General features: G+C 34.1%; 1 protein-coding gene across 6 annotated transcripts in view; it reads left to right on the top strand.

The window, feature by feature from the left end:
• Window positions 1-9,934: 9,934 nt before the first annotated feature.
• LOC120334193 (uncharacterized) overlaps window positions 9,935-14,798 on the top strand; it is a 56,162-nt gene continuing 51,298 nt past the window's right edge. For all 6 annotated transcript variants that reach the window (XM_039401655.2, XM_039401658.2, XM_078120557.1 and 3 more), the window contains exon 1: window positions 9,935-10,129. In XM_039401655.2, the coding sequence (XP_039257589.2) occupies window positions 9,981-10,129 (149 nt within the window). In that variant the 5' untranslated portion in view covers window positions 9,935-9,980. The remainder of the gene's footprint in view (window positions 10,130-14,798) is intronic.

Genomic DNA, 14,798 nt, shown 5'->3' with positions numbered 1-14,798 from the left:
TTCTAGAATTATCCAAATTATGACTAAAACCCTACTCTGTGAAACCCCAGGTAGATGTGATTCGCGTAATATTTTTGGGCTAAAAACACGAACTGTTTCAAATATCGACTAAATTTGAACATTTCCGTAAATAGTCGTAAAACTTTAGGGGAAGTATGCTAATTTTACGAAGTTAAATTTCCCTTGATCTTGAGAGTAATGAACTGTAAAACTATCGCCATTATATTTCATCAGCAAGGCATCACCTGGCATGATTTGTGAATATAAGGAACGATTTAAGTTATGTCCTAGGTTTGGTTAAATAATATACAGCGAACAACCATTAGCACCGCATAATTAGCCAAAACAGTCCATTAGTCTTTCTCTTATGTCTAATAGTTACATCATATTAGTCTGGGTGAACAGACACTATGACATCATAATACTTTATCCGGATCAAAACTAAGGTGTGCGACCCGTGATCTGTGAATGACTTAATTCATGAAACGAACTTGATTTACCTTCCGTTCAGTCGGAAAATAGATTTTTTTTGCGCCCAGGCTGATCCAGGCTTAAGCTGATAAATTGTTGGTTATGGTTTCGTTATTACCAGAATAAGTACTGCAATGGTTTCCTAAGCACTATTATGAATTAGGCTTAAAGGATTACGATACAGAATCTACGTTTTGTCAAAACGACGATTAAATGAATTTCTCAAAACTTGCGATGAGGTCATAGAGATGACGAATGTATACTATGGACAGTCTGCAGTAAATTTTTCATGACAATTTTGCAGTTTGGACAGAAAATTTGAAAATAGTTTTGATCAGTGAAAGTAAATTACACGTGAACTTTTCACTTAAGAATTACGGCTTTTTGTTTTCATTTTTGCTAACAAAAATTGGCACTCACCTAAACATTAATCATTCCACAAGGTGGAAGCAGAGCGATAAATCTTGTTTTAACCCTTGTTTTTTACCAAATTGAATAATCGAAAAGCAAACTAATATTATAAATTAGCTTATGATGAAAACTATATTTGAAATAAATTTAAACTCTATTGAAAAAGAAAAATATTTTAGATCGTATGACGTAATCGATCTTATCACAAACTTGAACCGTAAAGTAGAATCATCAAAGTCGCACCTTTCCGGTTCCAGGTTGAAAGGTCAACGTATGTCGTACATACTTAGATCGTTTTTACAAAAACATTCAACTATAACGCAAGGATGACGGAAGATAATTCAAATAACACTTTCGACTGATATCAAGTATTTGATTTAAAACTTCAGAGTACTAGAGAGTTTTAATTAAATATCAAATTTTATCATTGTACAAAGTATGATCTGGTATGAACCATGTTTAGACTCAATGTTAGGTATAATTTTTAATATGGTCCACATTTGATCGTTCATATAGAATCTTCAAAGAACTTCCGGTACATACTTGAGAGTACAAGTGTTTACTGTGATTTTCTGGCGGGAAGCGTAGCCAAAACTAAAAAAGTATGACCTCATTCATAAATTACGTCACAGTGAAGGCGATTTAACACTAATTTTTTACAAAAAAAAAATCAACTTACAACGGTAATAAACTTGCACAAAGTTAGTTTACAGATACTCAAAATATTTCATTTCTATCAACACCACATGAAATAACTAATTTAGTAGATTGTGTTTCAAAAACACTGAAAAACTTTCAGGACTTCAGTTGCTTCTAGGGATTTGTTGCTTGTTGCACTAAAGAAAAAAAGTTTCTATTTTGAAGCTCTGTTTTCAAGCTTTATTTTGAAGCCCTGCTTTTAACTAACTGTGCAGTGATAGACAAGAGAAATCTCTAACTTTTATATTCCTATCATTTTACCTGTACTTGCTAAACTTTGTCATTCTGCCGAAACTTACACTTGATATTATGAAAAAGATGAGAATGAGTTCGAACTTTATGGATACAAAAACGAATAGCTACGAGTCAAGACGGCATTATCACTTTATAAATCGCAGGTTCTCGTCCGGTTACCAGTCCAGTAATTAGACAACTTGTTCAATGTCAAAGATATGTGGACTACGGTAAGTTGAATCTGTTAGGAAATAAGTGCACTAGCAACTTCTGTCTGCATTGCAGTTTTTGTGTAACACAAAAATGCTATATATTTAAACAAATTTGTTAACAGTGCACAATTGCCTAAAGGTACATAAATGGTAGATTTCAGAATTTGCAAAAAGAATATTTACTTTGCTATATTGCTCGCCGCTTAGTAAACATAAGACTAAATAACCATGTGTGGTTGGGTTGGGCTTGCTAGATTCGTTGTTGAAATGAAAATAGAAAAAAGTACCAACGAAAATTTCGACCGTATATAAACACTGCAGAACGTCAGAGGCTGTTCAGTGTAACGCTAGAACAGATCGGCGTTATTTGGCAGTTGAGTTAACTCGGCGGCAAGGCAGTTTTGTTTCTTGCTCAAAGTAATGCAATATCAGATAACATTCAGTTAACTCAAGTCATTAAGCCAGCAAGAATGAAACTATTCCACTTCACTGTTATGACTGTTGCCACATATTTGTGATGGCAAATTTTTTTTAAATATAAACAAATTTTAAATATGAATGTGATCGTATAATATATGTTAGATTTTTATTTTTTATGAGCAAATTCTCCAAGCCCAGGTCGAATTTTTATAAAAAAAAGTAGCATCCTGAAAATATGAGCGTACTTTGGATATTCAGAGCGAGTTATTCATCAGTCAGTAGAGTATTTAAAATCTTTGAAGCTTTTCGAGTCTAATTAATGTTGCTTGCTTCGATGCTAAACCACAGTTTAGTCATGATCAAATATTATTGACAATCGGTGTTATTTACAGAGTTTCCCAAAGCAAGGTTACTAAACGAATACATAGATAGAAATTTTGCATAGATTTATTTTGGTCGCTTATTTTTATTTTTCTCCAAGACAAATTGCCATTATGGGAAATGTCTCATGAATACAATATAGTCAATTGTCAGAATCTTAATTTAATAAAAAGTAATGATGCAAAATTACAAGGAGATTTGGACGTTGTAATCCTGTGATTATGACTTAAAGTTTACTCAGACGAAATCCAGCTTTACTTATCAGATTTCGGTTTATTGTGTTTGTAATTCTAGTGCAAGAAAAGCTAGCAGAATGGTATTTTTTATCAACATAATATAGAAAGTAGCTAACGCGACAGACGACGGAACAAATACATATTTCTCATGAAAAATAGGTTGACATAAGGGTCTTCGTTTACATAGCTATTGTTGAGCGATACCGTAAAGGTATATTGTGTGATATTGGATCGTTTTGCAACGAAAATTGAGAGAAATAGAGTGTGACATTGCAAGCTTTTTGATATTTTTGTGAAAGATATTTTTTGTAGCTTGACGTGACGGTAACTCTATAGCTGGAATTGATATTTTAGCGACGTGGAAAGTGAAATAAAACAGTGTTACATTGTTGTAACGTTAGTAAGGGATTCGGCGGATGCAAAAAGGGACAACAGTAAGGGATGATTTTACATTGGCTCTGTTAAAAATGAATGAGAGAATTTGTGATGATTTTTAGATGCGTTTGTGAACAAAATAACGACCTATGGTAACAACAATTTATATTTCATATAACGCAAAAGGTAGGAAAATGTGAGAGAATCTGGCAACACTATACCGAAGTTGAACGATTGGAATTGAAACATTTAAAAATAAATGTGCAAATTTGCGATGATTTTCAGAAGCGTTTATAAACAAAATAACGTCTTGTGGTAGCAATAATTCCTATTATATATATATATAACGCAACGTGTTGGAAAATAAAAGAGAATTTGGCAAACCTATATCGAAATTGTACAATTGGAATTGAAACTTTCTGGCAACCGTCATATTGTTGCCAACTTCTTACGTCTAATACCGGTAAGCCCCTGCTCGATTCATAATACTCGGTAAGCTATGAATGAATAAACATTTGAGAATTGGTTATTGTGACTTTCTTCTCAGTTCATACCAGCGAAACTAATCAAGATTTCGCGCATATTTTCTCAGCGGATATTGGAGCCTGAGTTTTCTCACGGTAATATGTTGACCAAACTCCCGGGAGCTTTAATACATTAGTCGTGGCCTGTTTGAAGATGCGACGAAAGACAACAATTCACACAGAAAAGCGAAAACACATAAAAAAAATCTTGATAAACAGAACATACTACTCGTATAGCTCAAAGCATGTTTATAAAGACGCATCTAAAAAGAAAAAAATATTCAAAAATAAGATCGAGATATTTAAAGATTAGTTGCATGGTTTATTGTGGGTCGACCTAGGAAAATTTTAAAATTGAAAAAATAAAGACAAGAGTTTTCAAAAACTAATCAGAACTTTCGAAAAATCCTACAACTGCAACAGTTATCCATGCCATATTTGGTCACTATACTGAGTCCAACTTGAAAAAATGGAAAACCGTTTTTACCACTGGATATTGAAACGTGTTTCTTGATACCGTGTTTCCCTGAAAATAAGACCTAGCCTGAATTTTTGAAATGATTTTAATATAAGCCCTCCCTTTAAAATCAGACCTAGTCAATAACGCGAAATTGTTTTTAACCTATGTCATATCTGTGGTTTGCAGTTAAAGTAAATGGATATCGGTTTTCATATTTTATAAACTCGTAGTTCCCTACTTTGTAATTTTGTTTATGATAAATGAAAATGAAAGACATCCCTCCAAAATAAGCTCTTAGTGTTATTTTCCGAATGAAAATTTAAAAAGGACCCTGTCTTATTTTCGGGGAAACCGGTATATCGTGAATCCGACTTGAAAAAAGAAAACCAGTATTTACCGCTGGATATGGAAACGAGTCGTTTGATATATCCGGTGCTGATTTTCTGTGTCATTATAAATATACTTATTTGATAAGCTCCTATTTTTTCATACACTTATGAAAGGATAAGAATATAAATTTTGTTGAAGTGCATTTTTAAAAATAGTTTGAATATAAAAGCTATAGAAGAGTTTTTCAGGTTCGCAGTCCGAAATCACATACAGGGAAATTGACGATTTTGTTTTCGGGGAAATGATACGCCAAATACATTCAAAATAATCATTCTTAGCATTTTTGATAATATACTTGATGATGATTCAAATATGTTAGTAGGATTAGTACAGTTTTCAAGTTCGCGATTAGGCTTCACAACATTTATTCTGTAGGTTATATACTGTATGGAAATCCCACACAGGGGAATTCATGCTTTTTTCTGAATAACACGTCTAATCCAATTCAAATATACAATAAGCATGCCCAATCATTTCTGATTATCATCAGTTTCGATTCGTTTTTGAGACATAAATCACAGTTAAACGGATTCACGTCTCAAGTTTGTCGCAATTTTATGAAATTTATGGGATATGATTATACACAGTCTTCCGGTCTTTATGGTTTTGGTCACCCCATGGTAAGTAAGGCTCTGAGGTGGCTATGTTACATATAACACGGACCACCTACGAAACGGACACGATTATGAATAAAGGAAGGTTCTTTGTATTATAAAATTGTCGTAATAATATGTTATACATGTAATAATAGGCCTTCTGAATCGGCCTTACTGATTTTGGTAATGAACACTTATGGGACAAAATGAAAGGTTTTGCAGACGCCGCCAAGGTGTGTTGGATTATGTCGTATGTCACAGTCAAGGTTGTGTTATAAAAGCTTCTATTATAAAAACTCTTACGTCATTTATTGCGTAACTTCAACGAGTTTTAAATCAATTTGTTAGTTCTAGCATATCTTGAATATTTTCTCATATAGAGGAAGGGTAGTGATTTTGCTTTGAGCAAACACGCATAAAATACTATGCTTTCGAAATTTGATGACGAAGGTAGTGAGAAATTGATATTAATCTGAATATAGTAAGGTAAATCTGACTTTAAAATTGACATCTCGTTCGTAAGACTAGGGGTTGAGATGTTAAATTGTACGGGAGATTAAAACTTATCTTGAGAGAAACAGTTATAGGTTGGTACGGATTGCATTGTGATATAATAAAGTGATGCGTTTGGGAGAAAGGGGATAATTCTGGATCTGACAATGTGCTGGAGTCATCGATTGTTAATACGAACAATAATTAATGATCTTGACTAAATTACTCATGCATGTCTAGACATATCCAGGTAGATTTGTAGAATATTTCCCTGAGAAAATGCCAATTTCTACATCGATTTGGCTCCTGCGTCGGCACACTGCCTGTTAAAGCGTAGGCAAGAAAGCATTGCTATCAGTTTCGAATTGCGCACCCAACGGCCTACCTGTCAGTAAATCACTTTCACTCAACAAGCATGGGCTTAAACTTTCAATATAAGTTCATCTATGGCAAACAAATAATCGCTAATTTTACTTTTTAATAATTTCCTGTAATAAATGCTCACGTTGGACCCGTAGTTTGATTATTTCCGAAATTACCTTTGCAGTTTCTTTTTAGCTGTCGCATACTCATCAATTTTATAGGTGTTTGACGTCACTAAACTGACGTCATCATTCTATTGTGGAAGAAATAGTATATTTAAATTAGTCACCAGAAATGACCCCGCGGAAAGTTAACGTCATACGTCGTGTCTACGTAGTTGGTATCCTTCCCTATACACGGGACTTACTCGTTGACTTCGATTAGTACTTGAGAATATATATATTTATGTAAAGGGCGATTCACAAATAAACAGGACGCATACACTTCCACAAAAATAAAATATTTACCAATTAAACTTCTGTCTGTGTATTATTGCACCCAAAAGTTTCTGTAATCTAGCGCATAACTGGGCCACAGGCATATTTTCAGGTGGGACACAAGCCCATTAAAATTAGTTTTATTTGTGTCACTATAAAACATTGTAGTAGCAATGAATGATGATGCTGTTTTTCATTCTAATTATTATTAAAGTGAAAGCATTTCGTTTTGCAGAAAAGTTTTTTGTTTTCTTGTAGTTTTTACCTCGCATGAAAAAGTTCATGGGCCACAGAAGAAAAAAGGTCGAGAACCACTGGTCTAGATTCTGGAATATGTTACAAATGACCTGTTTTTTTATTTTATTTTATTTTTGGGAACGAGGTTTGTGAAACGATATATTATGCATCCTACTTAGACCACAATTTGCATAAAACTTTTCTCATAACCTCTGTATAAATTCCCTTAAGACCAATGTAAGGATGATCCTTGTCACTACAGGAGTGAATCCTTTATCGGCCGCGAATTTATTTAGTTTTACGCGGTGATGTGGTGACATCTGTTACGCCCAAAAGTTGAATTGTCCCCGATGACAGATTGAATGTCGAGAAAGTAATATTATGAATTACATTCCATCCATCGATAACGTTCAGACAGCGAACATGACTTGTGTGACGGTATTCGTGCCAGGCAAACGATTTAATTTACCCTTTTGGGTCAGGGGTTATAGACTTGGCAGTATATATATATATTACAATTCTTTGATGAATGGAACTTTGGTGGAATTACATTATGAATGGAATTACGAGTAAATTAATATAACTTTATTTATGAAGTTGCTAAAGCTGATATGACGTCATTGATTACGTCATACGAATACAATACCCATACAGCTTCGGTTCTAATCATTGTAACTCAATATCGGAAGTTTGAGACGATAGGATAAGTGTGTCGAAAGACTTTTTTTTGTGCAGGTACTTCGGATTTTTTGCAAATTTATTAATTTAGTTTAGAGCAATGTATATTGAATGCATTAAAACGTTTTATTCCCATCAGTTTAGAATATTTCCTTCGTCAGAAACGGGAATTTGACTGCAATTCCGGATTTGAAGTTTATTGTATACAAAATAAGGACTCACAGATTAATTCCAATAACTGATAATCATTCAGGAAATTTGGAAACAATCTTTTGAGAGAAATCTGCTATATTATATTGTTTCGCAAACTATTTAAGATGCTAGGATATTTGTGGGTTAAAATGGAGAAGCATTTTCGTTATTGCAATATTGTTAAAACTGATGGAAAATTTATATTGATTTAAATAAATGCATTCAGTCAAGATTCTAGGATATCCGTGATTTAAAATAGTAATAAAACTCAATACAGATGATTACAAGAATTTTTGTTGTTACAATCGTGTTAAAACTGATCGAAACAATTTCGCAAATGACGCCGACGCGAAAAATATGGCCCTAGTTATGCACTGGAAGTAGCTTGCATGACGAGCTAAGTAAATCTATACGAAGGCTTGAGTAAATCCTCTAAAAAGAAGTTGTCAGTAGATTTGTTGGAAACGTGTTTCACCCACACGCTAGAATTTTCGTGTTTGTTGCACCATGAAAATTGCACCATAAAACCTCAATTTTGTGTCCGTTACAATAGTTTGACAGAGATGCGTGTCATGCGCTGTCGAATATGTAAAGGAAAATCCGTTTTGCCGAATTTCACGTAGAATTTTCGGAATGCAAACACTTCTCGTCACGTTTTTGACGCCTCAATTTGTCAATGGACTCCTCTCTTAATATTTTTTGTTTGAAGTGTCAAAAAAGACGTTTAAATTTGTGTAAATTTTATAGTAATTGCATTTAGGGCTGAGTATGTTTCGAAGCCGCAAAAAAAAACCTTGGTCTCTAGCTTGCACGCTCTATAGTCTATACATTTCCTTCTCTTCGCACAAATCTTTGCATTTTAAGATCAACTCAACATTCAATTTCTATCCTATTTTAGTTGAACTATGTATGGTTGACCTTGATCAGACGAAACGTTAAAGAAATATATTTGTGTCAGTGTGCAGCAAGACTATTAAATAACTTAGGTCTAGAATTAATTTTAGAATGTTGTATTTAAATATTTTAATATTCACGCGTTCACTGTAACAGCCCTAACATTTACATTCCAAGATATTTTACCACCCAATTGTCTGTTTTGTTTCGCCCATTACATTTTGGCAAAACCCCTCAAGTTTGATAGAAGGTATTCGACAAAAATTTACCACCGGTGTCGTTTGATATCGGTTTACCGATTCTTGTACCGGAATTACTAGGAGTGATCGAAGTGTGAAATATTTCAGTAATTTAGGTTTTAAAAACAGTCTTCCGACCTCTTCAAAACAAGTCGTTAACAGCAGCATTTTTAGCCTTTCTTGTTTGCAAAAATAGGATACATTTTTGACTGTATTTGAATACAATTACCACTGATTATTTTGCCATTTACGAATTTTATCAGCGATGAAACAAAAAGCTATTTTTAGGAAGGAAGTGCTTTTGTGGGTTGCGGGTGAATTGAACACATGAACTTTACATCTTGAAACTCCATTCTAGTATTAGAAATTTGAGCCGTAGAACATCGGATTGAAATGTTATATAAAACATTGCACTTGACTTGAGAGCACGTTTGTAAAGCTTCCCTATAAATCAATCCTTCTGTCTATATGGTAACCCAATCAATCAATAGATCTCTCGGAGGAGGCCATTGAAATGGCGACCATATTATCATCCTTATTCCAAGTTAACTCAGTCCTAAGTATCAGAGAACCCCTGGTTAGCAGGTCTGTTTCCGGTGATCTATAAACGTTTCAAACGCATTTTTACCGAGTAGAAATTCGCTAATCATTATTCGCTATTTGATTAAGCCATATCTTGTTTTATACGAAGAAGTTAGACTATGATCTAAGAAAGCTCATAAATATACTTGATATTTCGTGGAAAGAGATTATGCTATTTTTATAGAAATATTGACCAAGTACCAATATGATATATCTTTCCCGCTTTCACTAATCAAAGTCATATAAGTATCTGATCAAAGTGAAACTCAACTCAACTTGGGCCAGCAGATCAGTCAATAATTGTTTTATTGAAACGTTAGCAGTTTATGAAATTATTCCAAGGGATGTTTTTTAAATTTGTGAAAAAATGTAGAAATAATGCTTCAATTTGAATTTTCAATTTACAGACAGTTTATAAACTTATTATATTTCTTTACGGACAAGAAAACGCCATTAAATGGCTCATTTGGACACAAAAAGGAATATATTATTCCCCGTACTTCTGACTATTGCAGTATTCATTTCTTCTACATCAGCCGCGACAGCCTACAGCGCAAGAAAGAAGATTCCAAGCGGGAGCAGGAGCAGCAGCGGAAGAACAGCCTCGTAAGTTTACACGCTTGAATAACTTTTTTTTTCGTAATTTTGCTGTAGCGATTTCACGCTATCTTCATCTCTTTTGGGTGCCTCTGGATCTGGACGGTTTGTGAATTGAAGACTGAGATTTTCTTAGTCAAATTTAATTCATAGTATGCCCAATGAAATTCTTGAATATAGAAAATGTTTAGATATTGTCAGGAGTAAATATGAAAATTAGAAATCTCATAAAATATTTCAAATGGTTCACAATTTTTGAATATTTTCGAAACCACAAAAAGTCATCGCCAGAAATTGAACTCCGAATAATTTCTTGCGGTATCGAAACTTGATATTTACTATCAATCTTGTTCCAAAACTTGGTTATAAGTATTTAGTGCATATTTTCCTCATTACTAATGATATTAAATCACGAAAAAGATATCTATCTTCGTGAAGGTTTCCTGTTCCGTGTACGAGAGGTCATAGGTCATGTCAATGCGTGGGGTCATGCTCGTTGGATTATGATTTAATCTAATATTAATGGCGGATTAAACATGACATAATGACTTGTGTACGGGCATGAACTTCGATAGGAAACTGTAGTATAAATGTATTTATATTATGATATGAAGTTTTAGATCATTTTCTATTGAATCAGCAATAATTTATTGGATACAACTACGCCTTGTAGTCGGTACGTATCTGATCACCGCTTTTAATTATATCATTAGTGCTATAATGCTAAATTCTTAATGATCTGACCTACAAGCTAGGATCAAACTTGTGTGATGTCTAGTTAGGGCGCGTTGATTCCATCTTCTAATGTATGAAGTTTAATTGTTAATAATGTACTACATCTAGTGATTTCCAAATGAATCTCATACAGACAAAGCTATATTTCATAAGCTTTTCGGGTAAACTGTGTGACCAATTTTCAAATGATTGACTTTCTTTTGTGTTTTGCATTCAACTACCTGATTTAAACCCTTCTCAATTCATTACAAACCAGGGCTAGGCGACGGGCTTGAGTAAATCAGCCACAATTTAGTGCAACTAGTCACATTCTTATTTTTGAGTGGTTTGTTGATAATGTAACAAACATGCTTTCATTTAAAGCTCATTAAACAGTTTTATGAATGAAGTTTGTTTCACGATTTCGAACAGAAACCTCAGATTGAAATTTGCCTAAAGAGTTCGGACGAGAAAATAGGTTACTCAGAGGTTGCAAGGTTAAAGGTGTTGCATTTTGTAGTCAGTGAACGCCGCCTGGTTTCCCATACAAACATCGATATGGAAATACCGCATTCAATTATATTTATATATATCTTAACGGGGGTGCAAACGTTCAAATGTATAGTTCTATAGCTATAATATAAATTTGACGGATTTTTGAATGACGTGAATGTCGTAATACTTGTTACCGGCGTAGGCAGGAAGTTGAGTATGTTTATTGATACGAGTCTTATAGTTGTGTATACGTCAAACGCGAAAGTTTGACCCTTGACCCCAAGGGGTGAAAGTTGAACATTTGAAGGTCATGGACTCACTTATGCCCTTATATGGGTATAATCCTGTTGATTGTCTTGTTGTAATTTTGTGGCAATGTGGTATGAGATGGCGTAATTTGAATAACGTTTAACGTACAAATAAATTTCATAAAATTCATCCGGATTTCTGAGTTAGGAAAAGTTTCGCATTTTTCCGTCTTTTTGAAATATACATATATATATTAATCTATGAGCTATCACTAAAATGTCAAAAGTTACTGCGATTATATGATAAACAACTTGTTGAACTAACTGAAGAAGGTTTGCTTGATCCAATTACCTAACATTGTAGTAATAATTATCAAATAAATAAAGCCTGACTTGTTACAAATATTCCTTGAGTTTGGAAGCTCACTTTAAAATGTTAGATTGGCTGTATAAACATAACACACCAGCAATGTCTCTACTTTTTATTAAGAACCAGATATAGTCTCGTACGTACAACAGATTCTAGTATGGTACCAAAATACAAAAGGACATAAGTTCTTAAAGTGAACCATGAACTCCGTCCGATCGAGGCGCAGTGATTGACCAGAAATTACCTTTAAACTCGTTGTAGTGAAAGAAATGTTTGTATAATGCGAGTGTAGTTATTAGATGATCTTGCCAAAAGCAAAGTGGCCAAATCAAAACATACAGCGTTTTACTGAAATAGTATTACAAAAGGGGTTTCCGGATTTAAAGCATATTTGCTTTATTAGAGTTTACCTTTGCCCAATTCACATAAATCAAAGAAACGCCGCAATGTGGTGACAAAATTTCGATAACAGTGAAATATGCCATGTTTGGTCCAAAATAGACCATGTTTCATTTAACGCGAAGCTACAGTTAAAGATTAACCAAACTCAAAGATGTTTTTATTTGGTTTTAGTACCATTCAAAAAATATGGCCTGTGGAACATTCGTGACTCAGAGGTGGGCTTTTTCACAGCCCACGTATAGCGCGGTGAAACCCGTCACAAACTGTGATTGCGGCGATAAAATACAATGTAAACATAAGAACAGCGTATAAACTGTGAAATACGTCTATAAGACGTTTTTACGAGACCACCACAATGTACATCAATTTATGCGGGACCATACTTCGCTCAAATCTGAAAAACGAATAAATGACTATTTGATATATCCTGTTGTATATAAACATTGTCATGTTTGTGGAAAAATCTTATGTTTGAGGTCGCAATAAAAGTTTTGGTAAGATTTTATATTTAGACTTCTACAACATATGTATATTTGGATTACGACATAACGTACAATTCTTTGAATCATTACGTATGTATACACAATAAAAATGAAAAGATAAAATTTTGTATTGCCCTAAGGTGGCAACTGCTTTGGAATACTGAGCCACCCAATCACACCCTGGAACAAGCGAATGTCGCGGTATGGGGCGATAATTACTTAACAGCGGAGTTACTGAACACAAAACCTTTACGCTTGCAAACTCAGTATGCTCTCCAGCTTTTCATGTTAGAAGGGTGTTTACGAAAAAGCCGGTAGATATTTTGCTATTAGTGATAAAACTATTTGTAACTCATGATATATAAAATGTGTTATTTATTTGGCCGATCATATAAGCCACTTTCTGGGCATTCAAATGCAATTTTTCTCTTCTCCTCGCGAAAACAAACTGTTAAACTCATGTGAACATGATTTGAATTTTCCAGGTAGAAAGAAATACACTTTCGTTTCTCCGGGTCAGGTCTGTTTATGAAGTTTCCTCACGGTGAGGTGATTAATTTGCATCTTGGGAATCAGCTGCTAGAGATCTAATTTCATAATTTGACAAAACAACATTGGTAACAGATAGAAAATCAAAGAATAACCGTGTGTTAGGAGATCATCACTCAACGCTTCTTGCGCTATTCTTGACCGACGGGATGTTTTTACACTAAAGCCTTCCCTTGGGTAAAACGACTCGGTCGGAACAAATTTCCTATAAATTTAGGTATGGTAAACACATGAAACTCGTTATTTGAGTCAAACCTAGCATTGCTAAACAGTCGGCCAAACGTTATTCGACTGAGGAAGATAAAAATTTCCGACGTACATACCTTCTATGACGTCACCGAAGGAATAGAAGTCTTCACATGGTTGCGCCACCCGCATATTAAGTTTGTTCACCGGTGGGAATTAACATGATGATTGCGTATTATTGCATACCTTTGAACTCAGTAATGACTTATAACAAATTTTGAAATTGCGTTCACCTTCTGCGCCATTTTTATTAGAGGGTAGCCTTAATGTGACTTGTCCTGCGTGCACCGTTGAACCCGTTGACAGATATGGTGTTCCATTGCATGTGAAGTAACGCTTCTACCACATAAACTTTTGTCCCTCAATTGTGGTGTAGTGAGTCGCTCCTAGCGCTATAAAAATATCCGGTTTCGATTTGAGAATTATATAAGAGAAAAATAACGTCGCTGCTGCTAATTGCCAGATAAAAATCAGAATAACGGGTATTTGAGATGAGCTTTTGGCGATGATTGAATGAAATGCAATCCGGTGGTTGGTATAAAACATTACACGCACTTCAATAGCGACTGCAAATAATTGAACAAAATGGGAATTTATGTTGGGCTTTAAATCAAGAAAACAATTTCAATAAATACTTTCAACACTTAGCAAAGACACTATTGTTAGAAATAGAGAAACCGTGTACATGCGAATAAAGATTCATGGCTCGATATTGTCTTGATGTTAACAATCGATGCTACTATTTGACAGCTCACTTAAGGTGTAGATTTTATCTGAAATGATTTATGTTGCCTGAAAATTTCAACTTTTCAAAGAATATTTACGAGTTCATATCCAGAATCTGTACATGGATGGCGTATCCATAAAAATGCTTTTATCCATGGCTCATAGTGAAGTGAATAGCGTAAACAGATTTCGAATTTTCCGAAAATAGCGAGAAAATTGTTTTGCAAAAATTGCCAGATAATCCCGTGAAAATCGTGTACATCTTGAATTTTAGAGTATTATGTCTATAGTGTTATGATGAAAACAAAAATAAACAAAAAATTTACTCACACAAATTAAATTCTACTTTACATCCGGATCTTATAGAAGCGAATGCTAATCGCACATAATCTGCGTTTCAGCAGTTTTGTTTTTATAAAAATCAACGTTATGTTGATTATATTGAG

The sequence above is a fragment of the Styela clava genome, chromosome 15, assembly GCF_964204865.1.
Source record: "Styela clava chromosome 15, kaStyClav1.hap1.2, whole genome shotgun sequence".
Taxonomy (NCBI): domain Eukaryota; kingdom Metazoa; phylum Chordata; class Ascidiacea; order Stolidobranchia; family Styelidae; genus Styela; species Styela clava.
The sequence above is the reverse complement of the archived record's forward strand: the minus strand, read 5'-3'. Positions and strand labels throughout refer to the sequence as shown.